The sequence below is a fragment of the Mastomys coucha genome, unplaced genomic scaffold (assembly GCF_008632895.1).
Source record: "Mastomys coucha isolate ucsf_1 unplaced genomic scaffold, UCSF_Mcou_1 pScaffold18, whole genome shotgun sequence".
In the NCBI taxonomy this organism is placed as follows: domain Eukaryota; kingdom Metazoa; phylum Chordata; class Mammalia; order Rodentia; family Muridae; genus Mastomys; species Mastomys coucha.
Genome location: NW_022196900.1, coordinates 8,426,820 through 8,447,731, shown reverse-complemented (window position 1 = coordinate 8,447,731; position 20,912 = coordinate 8,426,820). Strand labels below are relative to the sequence as shown.

Here is a 20,912-nt window from a genome sequence, read left to right as displayed (position 1 = left end):
CCAACTGAAGCTCCATTCTGTGATAACTCCAGCCTGTGTCAAGTTGACACACAAAACCAGCCAGTACACAGGTGTTAGATACAGCAGTGAATAAACTTATGAAATCTGTCCTCAAAAAGTTTCCATATCAGAGATAAACTAATTAATAAATTACTGTGAAATATAGACCTTTAAGGTGGTAAATGCCAAGAAGAAAAACAATTTAGAGGAGAGAAAGCATATTCTCAGTAGGAAGGGAAATGATTAACATGAACAGTGCTGAAAGAGAGGAGCACACAAACAGGAAGATGGAGGAGTAAACAAAGAGGGAGGTGAAGGCCCAGGAAGGACACAAAAGCAAAAGGAATTCCAGGACAGAAGCCACACAGTGGCTCTTAAAGTAACCAGTCCAGACTGGAAACAGCAGAAGGCCCTAGAAGCCACCACATTTATGTACTGATCAGTGTGGGGTTTGTGTGGGCATTTATGCATGTGTTACTGCAGACTGCGCTTAGGGCCTCACACACACTTGGCAGGCACACTAGCACTAAGCTGTATGTTGAACCACTTAGAGTACTTTTTAGTTTACTCTTAGGTCTCCCTACATTCGTTACCAAGGCTGCTTACATTAGAGTGCTATGGTGCAAGCAGGCTTGAGCTTGCGACATTTCTGCCTCAGCCTCCTGAGCAGCTGGGATTATAGGCCTGTGCCAGCAAGCTTAGCCAGTTTCATACTCTTATGTGTTTCAACTGAGAGACTTTAACACCCTAGAAAAGCAAACCCTTGAAACAGCAGTAAGTACACAGAAAACTAATCTTATCAAATTGAGAAAACAACACAGCTGCAATGGCATTAACCAGCATTCTGTAAGAGTAACTATGAACTGCACGTGTTCTTAATAGTAACTAACTTCTTCCTGCTTAAAAGACGTCTGTCTATATGTAAACTGCTTCAGTTACTAAGTGAGTGTGAGTACCTCATGTCTGTGCTATCAAGTAACCAGAGACAATTTTAAAGCACACCCTTGTATGATGAGTTCTATCACATGAACACTCTGGGCACACTGAGTTGTCTCCTCTGAGTCTGCACATTGTATTTTGCTTAAGGTACCTTACAAATTTTTTTTTTTTTTTTAAATTTAAAATTTTTTCTTAAAAGGAGAAAAAAGACATCCTTTCTCTTTAAGTTCACTTTTCCCATAATCTGTTATTAACATTTGGATATGTGTCCCACCTGGAGTTTTTTTCTAGGAATGCATATGTTTGGCACTTTTCCAACAAAGCAGAATAGAAGTTTGTAGAAATTACCAACTACAAGAGGGACTTTCCTAAAATCACAAACTACTACCTTAGGACAATTCCTTGGGGCCTCATTAAGAGGTCTAATTTTGTTGCTATTTTGAGTTAGGGTCTCCTGTAACCCAGGTTGGCCAGGAACTGGCTGAAGTTGAGCTTAAACTCCTGAATATCCTGCTTTTACCTTTAGGATACTGGTAGGACAGGCCTGTGTGGCACTATCCTGGCTTAAAGTGGGGTTGAGAAGCAATTCCTGGCCTCTGGTATATTAGGCATGAACTCTACAAACTCAGCCACATGCCCGCCACTGTGTGAAAGCACAGTGATGTCAGAAGTGACACAGAGGTGTCTAGCTCTTTCTTCTTTTGAAAGTCCACCTAACTATAAACTACAAGCCTCCCAATCTGGAAGGCACATCTTGGTACATTAATATCTAGCAGTAACAGCTGTTAATACAATTTGTTTTATGACTTCTTTGAATTTACAGTTAAGAATGAATTCTTACAACATTCTATAAAAGCTGGGGCTAACATACCCAGACTCTGCTGGAAAGCATCCCTTCCTTTGGAGGAGCAGCCCTATACAGCCCTAGGAATACAGGTCAATGATCATACCCAAGCTCCTCATCTTACAAAGGAGTGCTAAGTTCCAGAGAACTGATGCAACCTGTTCATGTCATATTCTGGGCTGCACTGCCTGGAGGGAGGCATTTACTCCAACAGCAGGCATTTTACTTCACTTGGCATATCTAACAATGTCCAGACATGCCACTGGCCACTGCAAATGTTTCATGGTCTTTTTAATACTTTTACTAATATTTACTAGTTTATGAAAAAAAAAAAAGAACCTTTGCATTTTTTCTTACAGAAAAGTAACTTCTGCCTACTAAGTAGAAACAGTTTAGCAAAGAATCTTGATCAAAAGGAAACACTTACCTCACAGCTCTGCCATCTGTTTGGAATATTTGGCCTTAACTTCTGTTCACAAACTACTTTTCTCATTTCTTCAACGGATGGATCAGAAGGTACAAGATCATAATAAGGCAACTGGTAGTCTTCATGGATTCCTGTATTGGTTTAAAAAGTCCAATTTAATCCACTGCTGCCCTGTCATGGAAGGATTACTTGTGAGGCTCAAGTAATTATAATGGTTACATTACACTGGTTCATAATTCCTTAGGGAAGTAAAACTCACAGCTTTCTTTATCTAACCCACATCTGGAGCAATAACCCACCCACTTGAGTCATCACCATGCCTGTACTTTTGCTAAGGATAGTGCTGTCAACTTGACAAAATGTAGAATTACCTGAGAGAGAAGCCTCTGGACATAACTATGAGGAATAATATTTGATTAACAGAACTGACGTAGGAGGACTCATTTTATCTTAGGCAAGGGATGCTAGAGTGTATAAAATAGAGAAAGCAAGCTGAACACGCATGTACTCATTAGTCTCTGCTCTTGATGGTAGATGTGATATGACTAGCTCCCTCAGGCTCCCGCCGCTGTGACATCCCTGCATGGTAAGACTGTAACTTGGAACTGTGATAAACCCTTTCTTCCTGATACTACTTTTGACAGAGTATTGTATCACAGCAACAGAAAAAGAAACTAGACAACTTTGAGCCTCATGTGCTATGATGACTAGGTTGAGATTTTGACTATAAATCTATTAAGCAGAAGATGAGATCTTACTGTGATTGCAGTCTCTCACTGGATGCATGGATATAGTCTTATAAGGAAATGTGAATCCCACAAGGTTAGCTTAAGATACAAATCTCTTCCTTCTGCTTGTGTCTGTAAATAACAGGTCCTATTTGCTACAATACCAAACATACTCTATCTCTCACTGTCTAAAAATCTTAAAGTCCTAAGTCCTAGCCAGAATGCCTAAGCCTAAGAGACAGTGTTTTGAGCACACACTGACAAGTAAGTTCTCAGCATAATATAAAACCAAAAGTTAAAACAAACTTAATCTAAAAAAGCACCCAATGTTAATGCAATTATCATTATATAGATCTTCAACAACCAAGTTGTAAAAAAACAATAATAGCCTTTAAAAAAAAGGGGGTGGGGGAGTTGTTTTGTTTTGCTTTGTTTTAAAGTCGTTTTAGCCAAGTCCATACTAGAAACAGTTTCTCAGGTGTCCTTTCAAATAGGCAAGATGATAGCAACAGGCTGGGTTCTAACGCTGTCTGAGACTAAAACAGCAGGAGGAGCAGCTGGGTAAGCTGTGTGTCGGCAGGATGATCTTTTGTTCCCTGTGGCATTCTCAGGGGTCACCTGTCAGACTGCCCACTATAGTTTTAGTCAAGAAAAAAAGAAAACAACTCTTGACTAACTTCTCATGACAAACTACTGAGGGAAGAACAGTGATTTACCACCAATGGAACAGCGTCGAGCAATTTCCCAGAATACTAAGCCCATTGCATAGATATCAGCACGTTTGAAGGATTCAAAATGTTTCATATTTATGGAATCATCTAGAACTTCAGGGGCCATGTACCTAAAAAAAAGAGTCAACATTGTAGTCAACTATAAAGCACATTACTTTTGAGCTCTTTCATACACTTTTCCTTTTGGAAAAAAAAGATACACAGTCTGTGTTACTATATAGATTAGGCTGGCTTACAGATCTACCTACCTCTGCCTCATAAACACCATAGTGGATTAAAGATGTATACTACCAAACACAGGAATTTTTTTCTCCTTTTATTGTGGTTCTGCTGTTTTAAAAAAAATGATTCACACTTCCTACAAAAATATTTCCCAAGTACATAAAGAACAAAATGGAAAAAAAATCACCCCTTACTGTGTCAACACATGGGTCAGTCCTTCAGACACCTCCCTTTACACAGACACACATAAAATAGCACGTGACTGAGATCATATCAAATGCAAGCAGAATATTAGGTATCTAAACCGATTTGCAAATTAATGATGTTGACTAAAACCCATGAAATGTTGAAATGGCAGTTCCATGCCATCTGTCTTCTGATCATGGTTTATGAAAGACATACTGAACAGCTGTGGCTGTTACAAATACCCTAATGTACCCCACCCTCATGGACTATTTAGGGACCACATATTTTGATCTGGAAGCCCTCTCACCAAAACACTATGAAAAAGGAAAGAAAAAAGGCACTGGGTTCTAAAGTCTCTCTGTTTTTTTGTTTTTTGTTTTTTTTTTTTTTTTTTTTTTTTTTTTTTTTTTTTTTTTTTTTTTTTTTTTTTTTTTTTGAGACACGGTTTCTCTGTATAGCCCTGGCTGGCCTGTTGCTCTGTATACCAGGCTGGCCTTAAACTCCGAGATCTGCCTGTCTCTGCCTCCCGACTAGTGGAAGTAAAAGCGTGCACCACCAGTGCCCAGCTCTAAGTTGCTATAGTTACAGGTCCTACAGACTACTACTGAAGCTCACTCACTGGTCATGAGTTCTCCAAGTCCCCAGCAACCTAGAAACTATAATTACAATTTAGATTGACTAAAGTTGCTGCCTTTTTCCAAGTTCAAAGCATTAGTTTTGAAGAAATATTGTGACGCAATTTTTAAACACAGTAAGATTTTGAGTTCAACATCTCAGCTTGCCAGTCATATGAAGTAGGTCACATTACTAAACCTTAATAGGGTGTTCTTCTCTTTGGAATTAATAGCAATGACACCTCTCTACAGAGGTTCTTTTGAGAATAAATGCATGAAACAAATATGTATGAAAGTGGGTTTAGGAACACAGGCATCGTAAGCTTCTGGCAAGCCAACAGACTGCACAGGCGCAGGCACACAAAAGGACAGCTAGAACATAGTGTGAGAACACAGCTTCAGTAAATGACTCCAGGAGTCACTTATTGTGCAGTACCAGGAAGATGTAAGGTTCCCAAGGATCAGAAAAGGCTTCCTTGAGGTATAGAGGGATGTAAAGGGAACAGTATATTAAGGGATGTATGTTTTAGGACAGCATACACAAATGTTCTAAGGAAGAAAGACAATAGAAAATATGAAAAAAGGCTTGCTATAGTACAGAAACAGGAAGGATTTAGACTACTGTTAGTTATTATTGTTCTTATAATTAACCAAATTAATGATAATACTTTCTGGAAGGCCTGTCCATCAATAGGCTTGTTTTTAAGTTCAGTAACTAGGCTTCTGAGTAGCAAAGCCCCTAAAAGCTTATGAACAATCTAATAAAGGACCACGTTTCAGAAGAGATACAGATATGAAAATCGGGAGGGAAAAAGAAGTTAACATTAACCACTATTAAACACCATTTACTCCCAAGTGTACCTTTTAGTGCCTACTCTGTGGTTTGGAGCAATATCAATGGTATCTGTGGCAGAATCATGTCTCACAGCAAGTCCCAAGTCTGCAATACAACAGGTTCCATTTTTCTTCACCAAGATATTCTTTGATTTCAAATCTCTATGGGCAATAGCCGGTTTTCCTAGAAAACCAAAAGTTAGACATGACTGCTAAACAAGAGATACCATTCACAATTCACTTTTAGATCCGAACCCCTCACTAGTTCCAGAGTGAAAGCACTTGAGCTACATCACCTATAACAATTAGACTTTTACTAAACTCAACAAACCACTGTGTCAAAAGGGACAAAACTGTTTAAATCTTCAGACAACATAAATCTAAGAACTAAAAAAACAAGGTGAAAAAGTTGGTTTGTTGATCTCTAAGTAAACTTTCAGATTTCCTCTATTTTCATTGGAAAAAACATTCAAATTTTAAAAACCTACATATCTCCAGTTAGGTTTCATGATTTGAATATATACTATACTCACAGGAACAATAGTTTAAATAACAGAAATGTAGAAAGTATTACCTTGGGTACCAACAATTTCCATGTGAAGATGGGCAAGACCACTTGCAGTGGACAGAGCGAGTTTGATCATTCCTTCCACAGTAACAGTGTATCTATTCAAGTAATCGAAAAGGGATCCATGCTCATGATAATCTGACACCAACCACAGCTGAGTCCATGTCCCGTTGTCTGCACATCAGAACACACACATTTCAGTCGGGCTGCTGAACACTTGCAACTTACTCCAGTTGTTAGCACTTTTCACTATTGCTCTTGAACATATACCTGCAACATGATGCCACCAACTTTGCATGAATTCCTTCCATATTTTCTTATATTTAGTTTTTCTACACTTTTAGGTGCATATATTTGAGATCCTCAGAGTATACTCCCTATTTGTGAGATAAAGCAATGATAAATAACTCCATTTAAGAGAAAAGGAATCATCTTCCAACAATGTTCACTTCCTCCTTCTACAGAGGCAGTGGCAGAGCTGAACTCCTTAGTGCCTGAGGCACCCGGGCCGGGTTAGCTCACGATCAGAGCTGCTTTGCAGGAACAAGGGCAGCAGCAAGTGAGCATAAGAAAAGTCTGGGGAGCCAAGTATGGCTGCAATAGCATGTGACAAAACTCAAGTGAGCTTTGGTGAGAACTGACAAGCTTTAGTGACAGACTGCACAGTTCTCAAAGATGCCAAACAAGATGATCATAATCTCAATGCTGAAATCTCAGAAAAACAAGAACAGTGGTGTACCTCTGATGCTGAAACAGGAACTAAAGTGTTGGAAGAAAAGGCTAAAGAGACTAGGACTGAACCTCATTGTACACAGTGATTTGGAACCTAAACAACTTGAAATGTGGATGCTAAGAGTTCCTGGTAAACTGATGCATGCATCTGATATGTAACATTAAGGTCAACAGTTAGGTTCCTAGGCTACACTGGTCCAGTAAATACTATTTAACTTAGAAGTAGATGGAAAAACAAGAAACAACACAATTTAGTAAAATATATACCCTTAAGTCATGTACTAGCTAGTTTTATGTCAGCCTGACACAAGCTAGAGTCATTTGGGACTAAGGAAACTCAACAAAGAAAATGTCCCCTCTAAGTTGGCCTATGGACATACCTAGGATGCACTTTTCTTGATTAATAAACCATGGGAGGGCACTCATTGTGGTAAATGCCATCCCTATACTGGTGGTCCTGGGTGCTAAAATAAAGCAACCTGAGCCAGCGGTGGGGGTGGGACGGGGGGGGTGGGGGTGGGGGCAAGCCAGTAAAAAGATGTCCATCCATGGCCTCTGCTTTAGTTTCTGCCTCCAGCTCCTGCTCTGACTTCCTCTGACGTGAACTATGACTATGATATGTAAGCTGAAATAAATGTTTACGTCCCCAATTTGCTTTTAGTCATGGTGCTTTACTTCAGTAATAGAAAGGCATAACTAAAGCAAGTTATGCTGACCCAGGCAGGAACCCAGGGTCTCTGTGCTATTGATTGCATGGCCTCAGACAACTTTCTCAAGGGGCCTATATTTCTTTTTTTATACAAGAATAACTCTTAAGATGAGCAACTCTTGAAGACTCTTAAGATGTATAAAGAGAATAGAGAACTAGATTTCTTTTTAAGGTAGGTAATACAATGTTTGTCACATTAGTATTTAAAATGTGCTGTTCCCTACAGCTATAAACAAGAGAAAAAAGGAAACATAAATAAGATCTACATTTTGTGGCACATGCCTTTAATCCCAACACTTGGAAGACAGAGGCAGAAGGCCAGCCTATTCTACAGAGTGAGTTATAGAACAGCCAGAGCTACATAGAGAAACCCTGTCTTGGAATAAAAGCAAAAATCCCAAACCAAAACCAACCTAAAAAAACAAAAATGGGGGTGGAGTAGGGTGGGGAAGGGTGCCAAAAAGGATAGGGTTTTATAATCTGGGGAGAGTCCTTTCTTTCTTTTTAATTTTATGTTATGTTCCAGTATTTTCCCTGCATGTACGGCAAAATTACCACTTCTATGTCATAGAGGCAGAAAAGAGTGATGGATCCCCTGGAATTGGAGTTGCATAGAGACAGATGAGAGCATCATGTAGGTGCTTAGAGCTGAACCTGGGCTCTTTATTAGAACATTCAGTGTTCTTAGTCAGTGAGTCTTCTCTTTAGCTCCATGCAAAGTATTTCCTGTTACTGCCAAAAGAACTCACGAGGTGGGGCCCAGTCGGTTAGTATGCAGCACTCATATGTCAGCGCTAGGCATAAGAACTCAAGAGATTAGTGATTCTAGGGGTTTTTTGTTTGTTTATTTTTGTTGTTGTTTTTTTCCTTTTCTTTTCTCAACTGTTCTTCATGCATTCCCTAAAGTCCTTTTCTTGGTATGGGTACACCACTAGCTCATGTGCATGTCTGTTAACCATAACTGTGTTCTGAAAGACTCAAAAACACAACAGCTAGAGAACATGACAGGAAAGGGAGATCTCCTGACTAGTATCTAACCAGAGAGGAAGAAGGGAGTGCTCATACAGATAGAACTGCACAAAGGGCTGAAGAGATGACTCAGCATTTAAGAACCAATACTAGTTGTGAGGATTCAGTTCACAGAACGCATATCAGGCTCACAACTGCCTACAACACCAGCCCAGGAGAACCTATGCATCTGGACTCCTTGGGCACCTGTACTCAATCACACATACCTTCACACAGATATACTTACATACATATAATTAAGAATAAATCTTTTTATTTATTTTTTGTTTAAGGCTGGCCTAGGCAAAAGTAGCCAAATCAAGACGATGAAGATAAAGGAAAAGAGAAGTGGGATGGAAAGCCTAGGTTCTGCCCAGTACACCTAATAAAGAAAACAGTAGTAAGGTCAGTCAGTTCCCATCGTGACCACCAGATGACAGCATCCACTAGACTGCAGCTTCAACAAATGACACTTCAGGGCACAACAGGTTCAGTGGTTTGTACTTGTAGGTTTTGACTTGAAACATGCCTAACAGAAGCCTGAAAGAGGTTTAAGCTTCAAATGCAAATGAGTCACCACTATAGTAGAATCTGAAATCACAAACTTGGGTAAGCCCTTTAAGGGAACAATTACTATTTGTAGAATTAGAGCCTTCTTACAAATCAATCAGAAAAATAAGATTGAGAAAATAAGCAAATAGTGAGAAATAAGAATAGACTAGTATAGTGGCACACTGTAACCTTAGCACTGGGGCATGGAGTGAGGAAGATCATGAGTTCAAAGCCAGCTGTGGCCATCTTTTAAAAAAGAGAAAGAGAGAATAAACAAACAACCAACAACAAAACCCCAAACCAAATCAAAAAGAAGAAAGGAAGAAAGAGAGAAAAAGGGAGAAAGGGAGAAAGAAAGAAAACATATTAATACACTAAGAAAAATGTTATTTCAAGAGTTGGAAGAGGGCGAGCTAAATAGTGTCAAAATAGAAGAAAGTAAGAGCCAAGGATACAGACTGTGATCACCACTCTGCTTGGTTTTCAGTTAGGTACTGAATTGTTAGGAGCCACTGAAAAAATTACTACCTACCACCCATTACTGTTCCTACCACAATCACACATACATGTTCTGATGTGACAGCTTAAGAAGTTCACAATGTAGCTAGTGTCTCCTTTATGAAACCAATAAAACAAGAGAAAAAAGGAAACATAAATAAGATCTATATTTTGTAGGCACATGCCTTTAATTCCAACACTTGGGAGACAGAGGCAAAAGGCCAGCCTATTCTACAGAGTGAGTTACAGAACAGCCAGAGCTACATAGAGAAACCCTGTCTTGGAAAGTTTTGTTGCTTTTTTAAAAATGATCAGCCTTGGCCTCTGCAATGGGCAATCTTAACTGTTAATTTGACTGTAATTTAGGATGCTTCACAGACAAACCTCTAGGTGTGACTGTGAGGGTGGTTTCAGAGAAGTTTAAATGAGGTGAGAGGACTCACCCTTAAGATGGACAGCACTATTCCATGGCCATATCCTGCCCTCTTCCTGACTGCAGGTGCAGTGTGACCATCAGCCTCAGGCTACAGTCTGTCACCAGGCCTTCCATCATGATCCCTTCAGATAGGAACCACAAGAAACTCTTCCTTCCTAAAGGTATTTTGTCATAGTAATGAAATAAGTTAACTAATAGAGCCTCTAAATCTAACAGCTATAAACTTGAAAAAACAGAAAAGTCAAAAAAAAAAAAAAAAAAAAAAAAAAAAGTAAAACCCCTCATAGTACCATCTGACATTAGAAAAAGGGAAGGATGGCCACTGCAAGTCTCTCTTACCAAGCCACAAATAACTGTTGTAAGTTTTGTTGCTTTTTTTAAAAATGATTTATTTATTTTTATTTTATGTGCACTGGTGCTTTGCCTGCATGTGTGTCTGTGTGAAGGTGTCAGAACCCTGGTGTTGGAGTTAGAAACAGTGGTGAGCTGTCACATGGGTGCTGGGAACTGAACCCAGGTCCTCTGGAAGAGCAGTCAGTGGTCTTAACCTCCGAGCCATCTCTCCAGCCCCTCACTGTTTATTTTTAATAGAAAAGCAGGAGATACATTTATTTGATTAGGATGGCAAAAGTTAGGTCACAGTGTAAGTCCCCAACAGATGTCAGAAGAAGAGCTGTGGCATAAAGGTATTAAGAGAAGCTATAAGAAGCAGCAGGGTCTAAGGTCACTGCTGGGAGTCACCCTGCAGCATCCTTGCTTCTTGAATGTGTTGTGCCCTGACCCCATCTCATACTTTCACTACATTGTCTGTAGTGTTCATGTGGCTCCAGCAGGAAGGTAATTTAGGAAAAACCCCTTCTCAAGTTTACTTAAGCTTCCTTACAGAACTGAGGAAATATTTAACCCCTGCCAGGGTTGTCAGAACAGAATACAGTGGCAAGTTATTTTTACTCTCCTCAAAAATAAGGCTATTTGTCAATGATCCTCTGCTATGCTTGCAGACAGGAACCTAGCATAACTGTCATCTGAGAGGCTCCACCAAGCAGCCAACAGAGAGAGATGCAGAGATTGACAGCCGAACATTAGATGGAGCTCAGGGAGTCTTATGGAAGAGTTAGAAGAAGGACTGAAAAGGAGATAGAGACTCCACAAGGAAGACCAACAGAGTCAACTAACCTGGACCCTTGGGGACTCCCAGACACTGAATCCCCAAAGAGTGAACATGGGCTGGACCTAGGCCTGCTGAACAAGTGGAAGAGCAACTTGGTCCCCAACAACAGGAGCAAGGGCTCTTTTCCCTAAATGGACTGCCTTGTCTGGCCTCAGTGGGAGAGGATGTGTCTAGTCCTGCAGCGACCTGATGATGGAGAGGGTAGGGAGGTTATTTTCTAAAGGGGAGCTCTCCCTTCTCTAAGGAAAAGGGAGAGGAATGGGGGAGGGTTCTGCATGAAGAGATACTAGGAAGAAAGGGAGAGCTGATACTGGAATGTAAAGTTATTAAATAACTAAGGCCATTGTGAGTGGAGACACAGCATAGTTATAAAACACCTGTCTAGTATGTGCAAGGCAGGCTTGAAGTCACAGAACTAAACTGGGGAAGGCTAGGCTAGTCTATATGGAGATGTCCTAGTAACCCAGCTCCAGGTCTACACTGAGATGTCCTAGTAACCCAGCACCAGGTCTACACTGAGATGTCCTACTAACCCCAGTACTGTGGGAAGGAAAGGAAGAGCTAGTCTATGCTGCTGAGATGTCCTACAAACCAAAGCAGTGGGGGTGTGGTGAGGAGCTGGTCTATACTAAGATGCCTTCCTGGTCTCACCTCAAATTATAGTATTTTCCTTCTATCTTATGACTATACTCAACTAACCAGATTTAAAATAGCAAAAGTATATGACATTTTTATAGGTCTTTTCTAATTTACAAATTAATAAAAGATTTAGAAATCCACTATGGGCCTGCAAGATGGCTCAGTGAGTTAAGATACTTGCTGCCAGTGCAATCCCTGGAACTCACACGGTAGAAGGAACACTCCACAAGTTGTCCTCTGACTTCTGCATGTCCACAGTGCCACACAAAATAATATTTAAAATGTACTGTCATGAAGAAAATCTTAACAATGTCCTATGTCTAAAAGATTGCATTTGACCTAATCTTACTATATTACAAATATCCATTTCTCACCAAATATGACAGTATTTAGTAGTTATCTCTGTAAAAACAAAGCTCTTTGAGACTTTGACATTCCACTAAGAGTAATGAAATGGAGCTGGTAAGATGGCTTAACTGGTAGCATGCCTGTCATGCAGGCATGGGCACCTAAGCTCAGATTTCCAGCCGTGTAAAATCCAGAAGTGATAGTGCACACCTGTAATCCCAGTGTTGGGCAGAATCCTGAGGCTTCTAGCAAATCAGTCTAGACAAACAGATACATTCCAGGTTCAGTGGGAACCTATCTTAAAAATCAGGTGGACAGTGATTGTAGAAGATAGCCAAATATCCTCCACATGCCCCCGCCCTGCACAAGAATGTATGTATATACACACACACAAGAAAGACACACACTGACCTTTGTTGTCTGCTGCTATAAATCCCAGGATATTTTCATGGCGTAACATTACAGTCTGATAAATCTCTGCCTCTCGGAACCATGAACGTTCTTCTCTAGAGGAGAAGATCTTCACAGCAACTTCCTCTCCCCGCCATTTGCCTCGCCAAACTTCTCCAAACCGACCTTTGCCAATGCTTTCTTGTAACACAATGGTCCTGGCAATTGTTCTTTGAACAAGCAGTGGTAACCCTAAATACAGAAATGAATACAGCATAAATCATCAACAGTCCGCATTGCACCCCAGACAGACCACAATGGAGACCCAGAGGCAGGTACTGCTCCTTAACCTTTGCCTTGTTGGATAGACAGACTATTTTTGCCTTTCCAACCCCAAAAGTGGGAAAAAAAATAGTAAATACTGAAAAAGAATCCAGAGATACCTGCCTAGAGATCTGGGGACACAAACTGAACTTTTCCTTTAAGGGTCAGGACAAAGGGGAGAGACTAAAGAAGATGGTTGTGGAGAGAGATTCAGCAAAGGCAGATAAAAGAAAGGAACAAGGTGTCTTTGAGTACCAGTCTTACTCATGAGGATATGAATGTCAGTGGAAGAAAAGGTAAGTTGTCACCAGAAGATAAACAGTTTTAAATACAAGGTCCCTTGATGACCACTGGGAGGCTGAATCTCAACCATGAATAGGTAAAATGACTATAAAATCTGATTTTAGAAAGATAAACCAAGCCAGGCAGTGGTGGTGCACACCTTTGAGCCCAGCACTTGGGAGGCAGAAACAGGCGGATTTCTGAGATAGAGACCAGCCTGGTCTACAGAGTGAGTTCCAGGACAGCCAGGGCTACACAGAGAAACTCTGTCTCAAAAAAAAAGAAAGAAAGAAAGAAAGAAAGAGAGAGAGAGAGAGAGAGAGAGAGAGAGAGAGAGAGAGAGAAAGAAAGAAAGAAAGAAAGAAAGATCAAGTAACTGCTTTACTTACAGGAGGAGGAGAAGAATGTTGACACAAACACAAATGAGCTCTGACCTATAAGCTTTTGTAGTGAGAGGTCTGAAAGGAGAGGGAAGCTCAGAGGCAAAAGAACAATTTCTGATGGCCCTACAAGTACATGGGTCGTAGAAAGAGGAAGAGTAACTCCATGCTCCAAATCATAGAGCTACATTTCAAAGGCAAATAAATAGGCCTATGTTAGAACTCAACTATCATCTACAGGGCAATGTCTTGAATCCTTTCAGGAAGACCAAAGTGTGGGTGCTTCAGTCCTTCTTAGAAGGGGGAACAAAATACTTACGAGAGCAAATACAGAGACAAAGTCTAGAGACTGCCCAACCTGGGGATCTATCCTATATACAGCACCACCTATATACAGTTGGATATATATATATATATATATATATATATATATATATATATATATATATATATATATATATCCAAGAGAGACACTATTGTGGATGCCAAGAAGTACATGCTGACAGGAGCCTGATATAGCTGTCTCCTGAGAGGGTCTGCACAGGCACAGGCATAGGCACAGGCACATTTTTATTAAAACAACAATTTCGTACCATGATAAAGAGGCTAATGAGCCAGGAGAATGGTAGCTGCGTCTCTTAACCACAGCTCTATCTTTGTACAAATGGTGCCGACTTTCTACCTCCCAGACTTACATTCTATAAGGGAGGATTCGTGCAAGTCTATACAACTGCAGAAGTGACTCACTTGTTTCAATGGTAAAACCAAGCTCTGATTTATCTATACTAAACTATCCAGTCAGACAGACAGCAAGCTCAACAACTTTCCTTAGGCTGCAATCTGGTATAGTACTCAAAATATTCCAAAGTTTTAACAAATTAAGACAAATGCCCCAACCAACTAATTAAATAAAATAGCAAAAATGACTTAAGACTTAAGACAAAGGTAAGCAATGACATTACCTGATCCAGACCCCGATGTTGTCATATCATAAATTAAATCTTTTAAGGTGGTACCCTCTGAAATGAAAGGGCGATCTAATGATGGATCCTCTTCGTTTGGCACACGGTGGTGAATGACAGTGCGGTTATGGCAGATATAGACCATCAACATAAGTGCAATGCAGACGAAGCAGACTGGACCAGCAATGACAGCTGCCAGCTCCACAGGACCGAGGCCAGCTGACTGCTTTTCTGAAAAAGGTCCTCAAGTGAAACAAACATCAAGAGAAACAAAACACTGTAGGTGGTACTCACAGTTCCCAAACCCTCGCATTTTCCCCAGTGTCCACTACTATCACTTAGTCACACAGGGCTTCCCTCCCTGGCCTCCTTTGTCAGACCATCGGCTGTCAGTTCCCTCTTCCTGTTCCTGAGCTGTTGAGTTCATCAGCTAACCCCCCTAGACCTCCTTCCCCACTTGTCTCCTCAGGTAAACTAGAAAAGGAACCGATTCTTTGAAACAGCTTCTAATAACTCATTTTATAATGCACTTTGATCTTTTCTTCTTATTCCACGTCTACTGTAGGCTCATAGAAGAAGAAATATATGTAAATATAGTTAATAACGTTTTTACAAATTATCAACTTCCTTGCCAAACTTCAAAGGCTCATATTTTATTATATACATTTCTACCAACTTTTTAAAGCCTAAGACATCCTTTGTTTACTTTTGGTTTTTATTTTATTTGCTTATTTATATATTCTTAAATCTTCCCCCCTCTTTTTGTGAGACAGGATTTTATCACATAGTTCATCCAGGCTGGTCTCAAACTTAGAATTCTTCAACCTCTGCATTCCAGCTCAGGGACTGTTTTTAAAATAATTTGTGTAGGCATATTCTTTCTACACTATTTTTGCCAATGTATTTTTAATTATATTTATTTTCTTATAATCTCTAAATAAATTAATACATACTCATTTCAAAAACACATTAATATACACATTTAAATGTGTCAAAAACTGAAGAAAAGGAGAGCATGAATTTGAAACAGGGATTAGGGAGAGTATATGAAAGGCTTGGAGGGAGGAACAGGGAGAGTATGATAGAATCTTTTCTGATTCTTGACATCTTCATTTAGATTAATTTCTTATCACACAAAACTCTATTTCTAGCAATTCTTTCAGGAAGGATCTTAAATCCTTAGACACTGCATACTTAATTAGTTGTCTGAAGACAGCTGTTGCCTTTGTTTAAGAAAAGTCTTTCTAAAAGGCTTACCTTAAGAATTTTGAGTGATAACCAATATACAATATTCAACTGCCCCAATACTGGAATAAAGTGGAAAGTCTGAACATTTTCCTCCTTTTTTGGTAATCAGTGTTAAATGCACTGAGGTTTTTCCCCATACTTAAGAATTATACTGGGCCAGCAAGATGCCTTGTGTGCATAGAAACCTGATACTGAGTCTGATAACCTCAGTTCAATCCACAGGAACCAAAGGAGAGAATCTGCTCCTACAAAGCATTCTCTGACATAGGTGCACTCATATGAATGCATGTACACACACTCTCTCTCTCTCTCTCTCTCTCTCTCTCTCTCTCTCTTTCTCTCTCTCTCTCTCTTTCTCTCTGAAGAAATTATTCACAGTTTTGTTCTGTGAGCAGTATTCATTCTTCTATCAAATCTGCTAGCATTAATATAGGTTTTCTCCCATTTTATTTCTCTGACTATTAAAATAACAATTCAGGACTTGGAGAAAGTGAGAAATTTCCACTTAATTCATTAAGTTTTAAATTACTAGCTATACCAGGACTATTTACTATTAACTATTATTTTATGTGTATGGGTGTTTTGCCTATATATGTATGTCTGTGCACCATATCCATGACTGGTACTTTTAAGTCAGAAGTGGGCATCAGATCCCATGAACTGGAGTAACAGTTGTAAGCCACCACATGGATGCTGGGAATTGAACCTGGGTTCTCTGAAAGAGTCACAAGCACTCTTGAGTGCTAAGCCATTTCTGTAGCCCCTCTAGGATCTTTTTGAAAAGTATTAAATACATGGTACCACTAGACATCTTAAGTTATACTCACAGATCATAATCAAGGTAAAATATCACAAAATGAAAACATTTACTGTTTGGTGCACTCAATTTCTGCCCATTAAAAGGCTGTTGATTGGATTGCCTTAAGATGTAGGTACACCAAACAAGGAATGAGAAATTCATTGAGGTCAAGGCAAGGAAAAACCCTAATGACATGTTGCTCTATAAGACTCTAGAATTCACTTTGAAGAGGCTACCCTGCAGGGACAGCAGATCTCACTCAGAGTCTCCTGGCACTGCTTTCTCTAACACACACCCAGGAGTCAGACTCGTGGCTACTCATAAATCTACAACTCAGGACAGGTAACTCTCTGCCTCTTTCCTCAACAGGCCAGGCTTGATGGTCTCTGTAAGCACGTGCAGTCTATATTTGTAGGCAGTCTAGAATCATCTTTCAGCATCTTGGAGGAAGGAAGGGGAGGGTGCTAATACACCAACTTACCAGTAGTTGGAAGTTCTAGTTTATTGCAGTGGTCCTGATTGCAGCAATATGTTGTAGTAACTACCCCTGTTTTTGAAGATGGCGCACAAACAAATGGCCTGTCTCGAGGAATTAGGTCGATCTCAGCTATACACATACTATTGTGTATAACCTTGTCTGTGGTCTCAGTGACTGAGACAAAGCAAAGACCATCTGTCTCACAGGTAAAGTTATCCTTTGTACAGAGGTGGCAGAAACACTGTAATGCTAGGGAAGAAGAAGAAGATTTGATTACAAAAAAAGAGTACCAAGATTAAGTTTAAAAGTTCAATATTTATACTATTATTATATTTATTATAACAAATTATGCACTGTTCAAATAACAAACTTTATTACTCTTAGAATGTCCAAGAACTACACATATATAGAGACCAAGGTAATTTAGTGAAATTTTGACCTACCCCCTCACCCCCCCACTGCCAAAATTTGCAACCTAGAAAAATTCCACAAAATTTCATCTAGATAAGGCAATCATTTGCCCTCCCATTTGAAACACAGTACAGTTACATTTGTTCCTAGTACTAAATGACACAGTCACACACACACACACACACACACACACACACACACACACACACACACATACACACACACCCCTCACTAGTAATTGCAGAGCAATGTGTAAAGAGTGCCACAAACTCTTCAGAGGCTCGAAACACCATTTCTGAACGTTTGTGGTAATGAAGTCATAGAAACAGATTCGCATTGAGCCATGGGTTTCCTATTCAGGCTGTGCAACCTCTACGACATGTATCTTCCAGCTGGTATAGGGAAGATTATTCCAGCAACAACTTATATATTTTAGCTACATGGAACCTAGTTATATGCCTACTGTATCTATTAGGTCTTGTGACTCAACTCTAGGAATGACCCCTTTATGGAAATGTCTACTGTCACCAACATCTTCTGTCATACACACCCATATCCTCTAATAGGATTAAGTGCTTCCTCAAAGTATACACAGCTTACTAGAAATGCTGGTTTTATTATTTCTCCCCTTAAGAAAATATAACTTCTTTGAATTCAGAGACCCATATTCATCCTGGAAATCCACCACATATGGTTGGTTCTATGACTGAGGGCAGTATTCAAAACTTCTTGCTGTATGAACAACATAATAGGTAATCCAATTACTTATTGGCAAGGGAAAAGACCAGTTAGGAGGAATAGCCAACAATGATGAGACCAGGAAGGTTCATTATATAGAGAAAAAGAGTGCCAAGGCAGACAGCAGCCCAGAAGAAAGCTATCTTCCTAAATGGCTTGTGCAAGGAAGTTTACTTAGCAGGCCTGAGTTAAACAACACAGCATATTCACAAGAATAGCATATCTTCAGAACTGTCCTCAACTGAATATGAGTGCTGAGCCTCTGGGATATGCTCTCTGATAAGAATGTTTCTGTATGTATAAGGCTTTGAGTCACACAGTACCAATTTGACCAGATAGTTTGTACTAACAATGTGATTCACGGAAAAGATCTATTTTTGTTTGTTGGAATGGAGGCAGTTAAGTCCTGACTTAGCTCAGCTGTTATGCAGACTATAAACCTATGGATTGTGATAGCTAATCTAGAGATCATCAACTTTATCAGGTTAAGAACTACCTAAGAGATTTTGTAAAGCACTCCTCTGAAGGCATTCTGGGGAGGTGGGGGCAGCCTGCCCTGAATGTGAGTGTTACCGTCCTGAGAGAGACAGACAGAAAGACCCATTTAAGATACTCTGCCATGTCCTTCCCAACTTGATAACTGAAACCTCTGAAACTCAATAGAGTAAGCCCTTCCTTAAAGACTAAGGATAGCAATCCTTAATTTGTTTCTGTCGGATACTTTGTCATAGCAATGAAAACTAATATAATGGCTGGTGGCTGATCCTCAGTAAAACCCTGGCACCAACCAAGGCTCAAGTGGGCTTCACTGGTTGGCAGTGCTCTGTACATGCCACTGCTAAGAGAATGAAGGGTCCTGCTCCGCTGGGACAGAAGATCTAGAAAACTGCACCTGTTCTCTGCCAAACTACATCCCAGGTAGCTTTCAGCTTTGCCAACCTTAAGTTCTATCTTGTCACTGTGTACCTTGTATCCATGACTTCTCTGTGTCTTCTTAGTGGCAAAAGGGAAATACAGCCTAGCACTGCCATCAAAGGCCTGGAGGTCCCCTCCTCTTAGGGAAGGCAAAAAAAAAATGAATCTCAAGGTGAGCCAGAGTGAATCAAAACCAGAAAATTTATTCAGGCAGAAATTCATCTAGGACAAGAACAGTACACCTCCAAAATTATAAATGAGAGCTTCTTTGGGTATTTTTATTGTTCATATAATGTAATCTACAAGGCTTAAAGCTTAATAAGCAAATCTTAAAATTTAAGTTTAAAAATCAAATAAATATATGATGAGCTAGATTACATCTTTCTATTAACTTAGGGAATTACCTTTTTGAATTTTGGCCTTATTATGCTTGGCAAACACAGTACCACTATGTACTAAACTACATACATATCCTGGAGCCTCTTTGCATTTTCAAAACCTTGAGATACAGACCCAGTAAGTGGCCCAGGTAGGCCTCCAATTTGTTATCCTTCTGCCTCACTCAGCCTCCCAGTGTAGTGGTGCAATGGTATTACAGGCCTACACAACCGTACCACCACCCCACTCCACAGAGAACCATGAGAGCAAGCAAAGAATTCCCTTCTCTAAGTGAAACCATAAGGTGGCTTCATTAAATTTAGGAAACACCCCAGCTCTAAGTAAGCATAGTTTATTATCTGGAGCAACTTGCTTGAGATGGTTTTAGGGAAAAAAGTACTCTCTGTAGCAATTCCGAGTTTATCAAATCATGTTTCTGACTTCTTTCCCTCCCCACATCTTTTTAGTTTTCTGTCTTCCAACCAGGTCTCACTGTGAGTCCTTCTACCAAATCATCATAGCTAAAAGTGTGGTGTTTGGGACCCTGAACTGACTTGATAGCTAAATCTTTAACTCAGGAACACCGGGTTCTTTTCAAGCATGCTTAAAATGGTTTCTGCTGCAACCAGCACACTTGCCTATTACCTTAACAGATTAACAAAGTTTTATTTTGACCATTTATAAAACATCTTCAGAGCCAATGAGATGCACGTGCCACATAACCTGTTGACTTGACTACAATCTCAAAAACTTATATAAAAGATGGAAGAAAAGAATCAACCCCAAAAAGTTGACCTCCACTATGTTCACTTCCTCACACATAAATAATAAAAGTAAATTGAAAGAGTATTTTCTTTCTTCCTGGAGTTCAGTCATTTGACTTAACTCTATCCAAGCATAAAGGGAATTCATGAAAAGTAAAAAGACTGGACACTGTTAAGAAGAGGTAAGTATGATGTTGATTTTGGCAAAGAGATTTAGTTCTTCTCTCTGCCTAGTCAAATTCCACTTCTTCTCTGCCTCTTCCTCCTTCAAGATTAGCCTTCAAGATCCTATTCAAAGATCCTTTCCACAAGTGATCTTAGCCCCTCCCCTTCAGATACTGGGGTTTGCTTCATTTGTTCCCACATACTTCTGCATACCTTGAAGATGCATGCACATCTGTCTATAGTTTGTTGTTAGTGCCTCTCCTGACTTTAGGAAGGGCTATGTTGAGCTGTCTTGTTTTTATTCTGCACCTCTAGATAGTATCAGAAAAATACATTTGCTAAATAATTGCCTAAACAAGAAGTTACAAACATCAAGGAGAGAAATTGGAGTCTACAAGTTACATACACATTTTCATTCCAAAGATAATCTATCAACAAAAATGAACATTGTGAATCCTGAGTAACCACCACCTATCTCCACAAGCATTACAG

General features: G+C 39.8%; 1 protein-coding gene across 3 annotated transcripts in view; it reads right to left on the bottom strand.

Annotated features, from left to right (window-relative positions):
* Tgfbr1 (transforming growth factor beta receptor 1) overlaps positions 1-20,912 on the bottom strand; it is a 53,057-nt gene that overhangs the window by 6,009 nt on the left and 26,136 nt on the right. For 2 of the 3 annotated variants that reach the window (XM_031377350.1, XM_031377352.1), the window contains exons 2-8: positions 17,053-17,298; positions 14,525-14,767; positions 12,598-12,828; positions 6,100-6,267; positions 5,553-5,709; positions 3,655-3,779; positions 2,211-2,341 (exon numbers count right to left, since the gene is read on the bottom strand). In XM_031377350.1, the coding sequence (XP_031233210.1) occupies positions 2,211-2,341; positions 3,655-3,779; positions 5,553-5,709; positions 6,100-6,267; positions 12,598-12,828; positions 14,525-14,767; positions 17,053-17,298 (1,301 nt within the window). The remainder of the gene's footprint in view (positions 1-2,210; positions 2,342-3,654; positions 3,780-5,552; positions 5,710-6,099; positions 6,268-12,597; positions 12,829-14,524; positions 14,768-17,052; positions 17,299-20,912) is intronic. The other variant, XM_031377351.1, reaches the window with a different exon arrangement.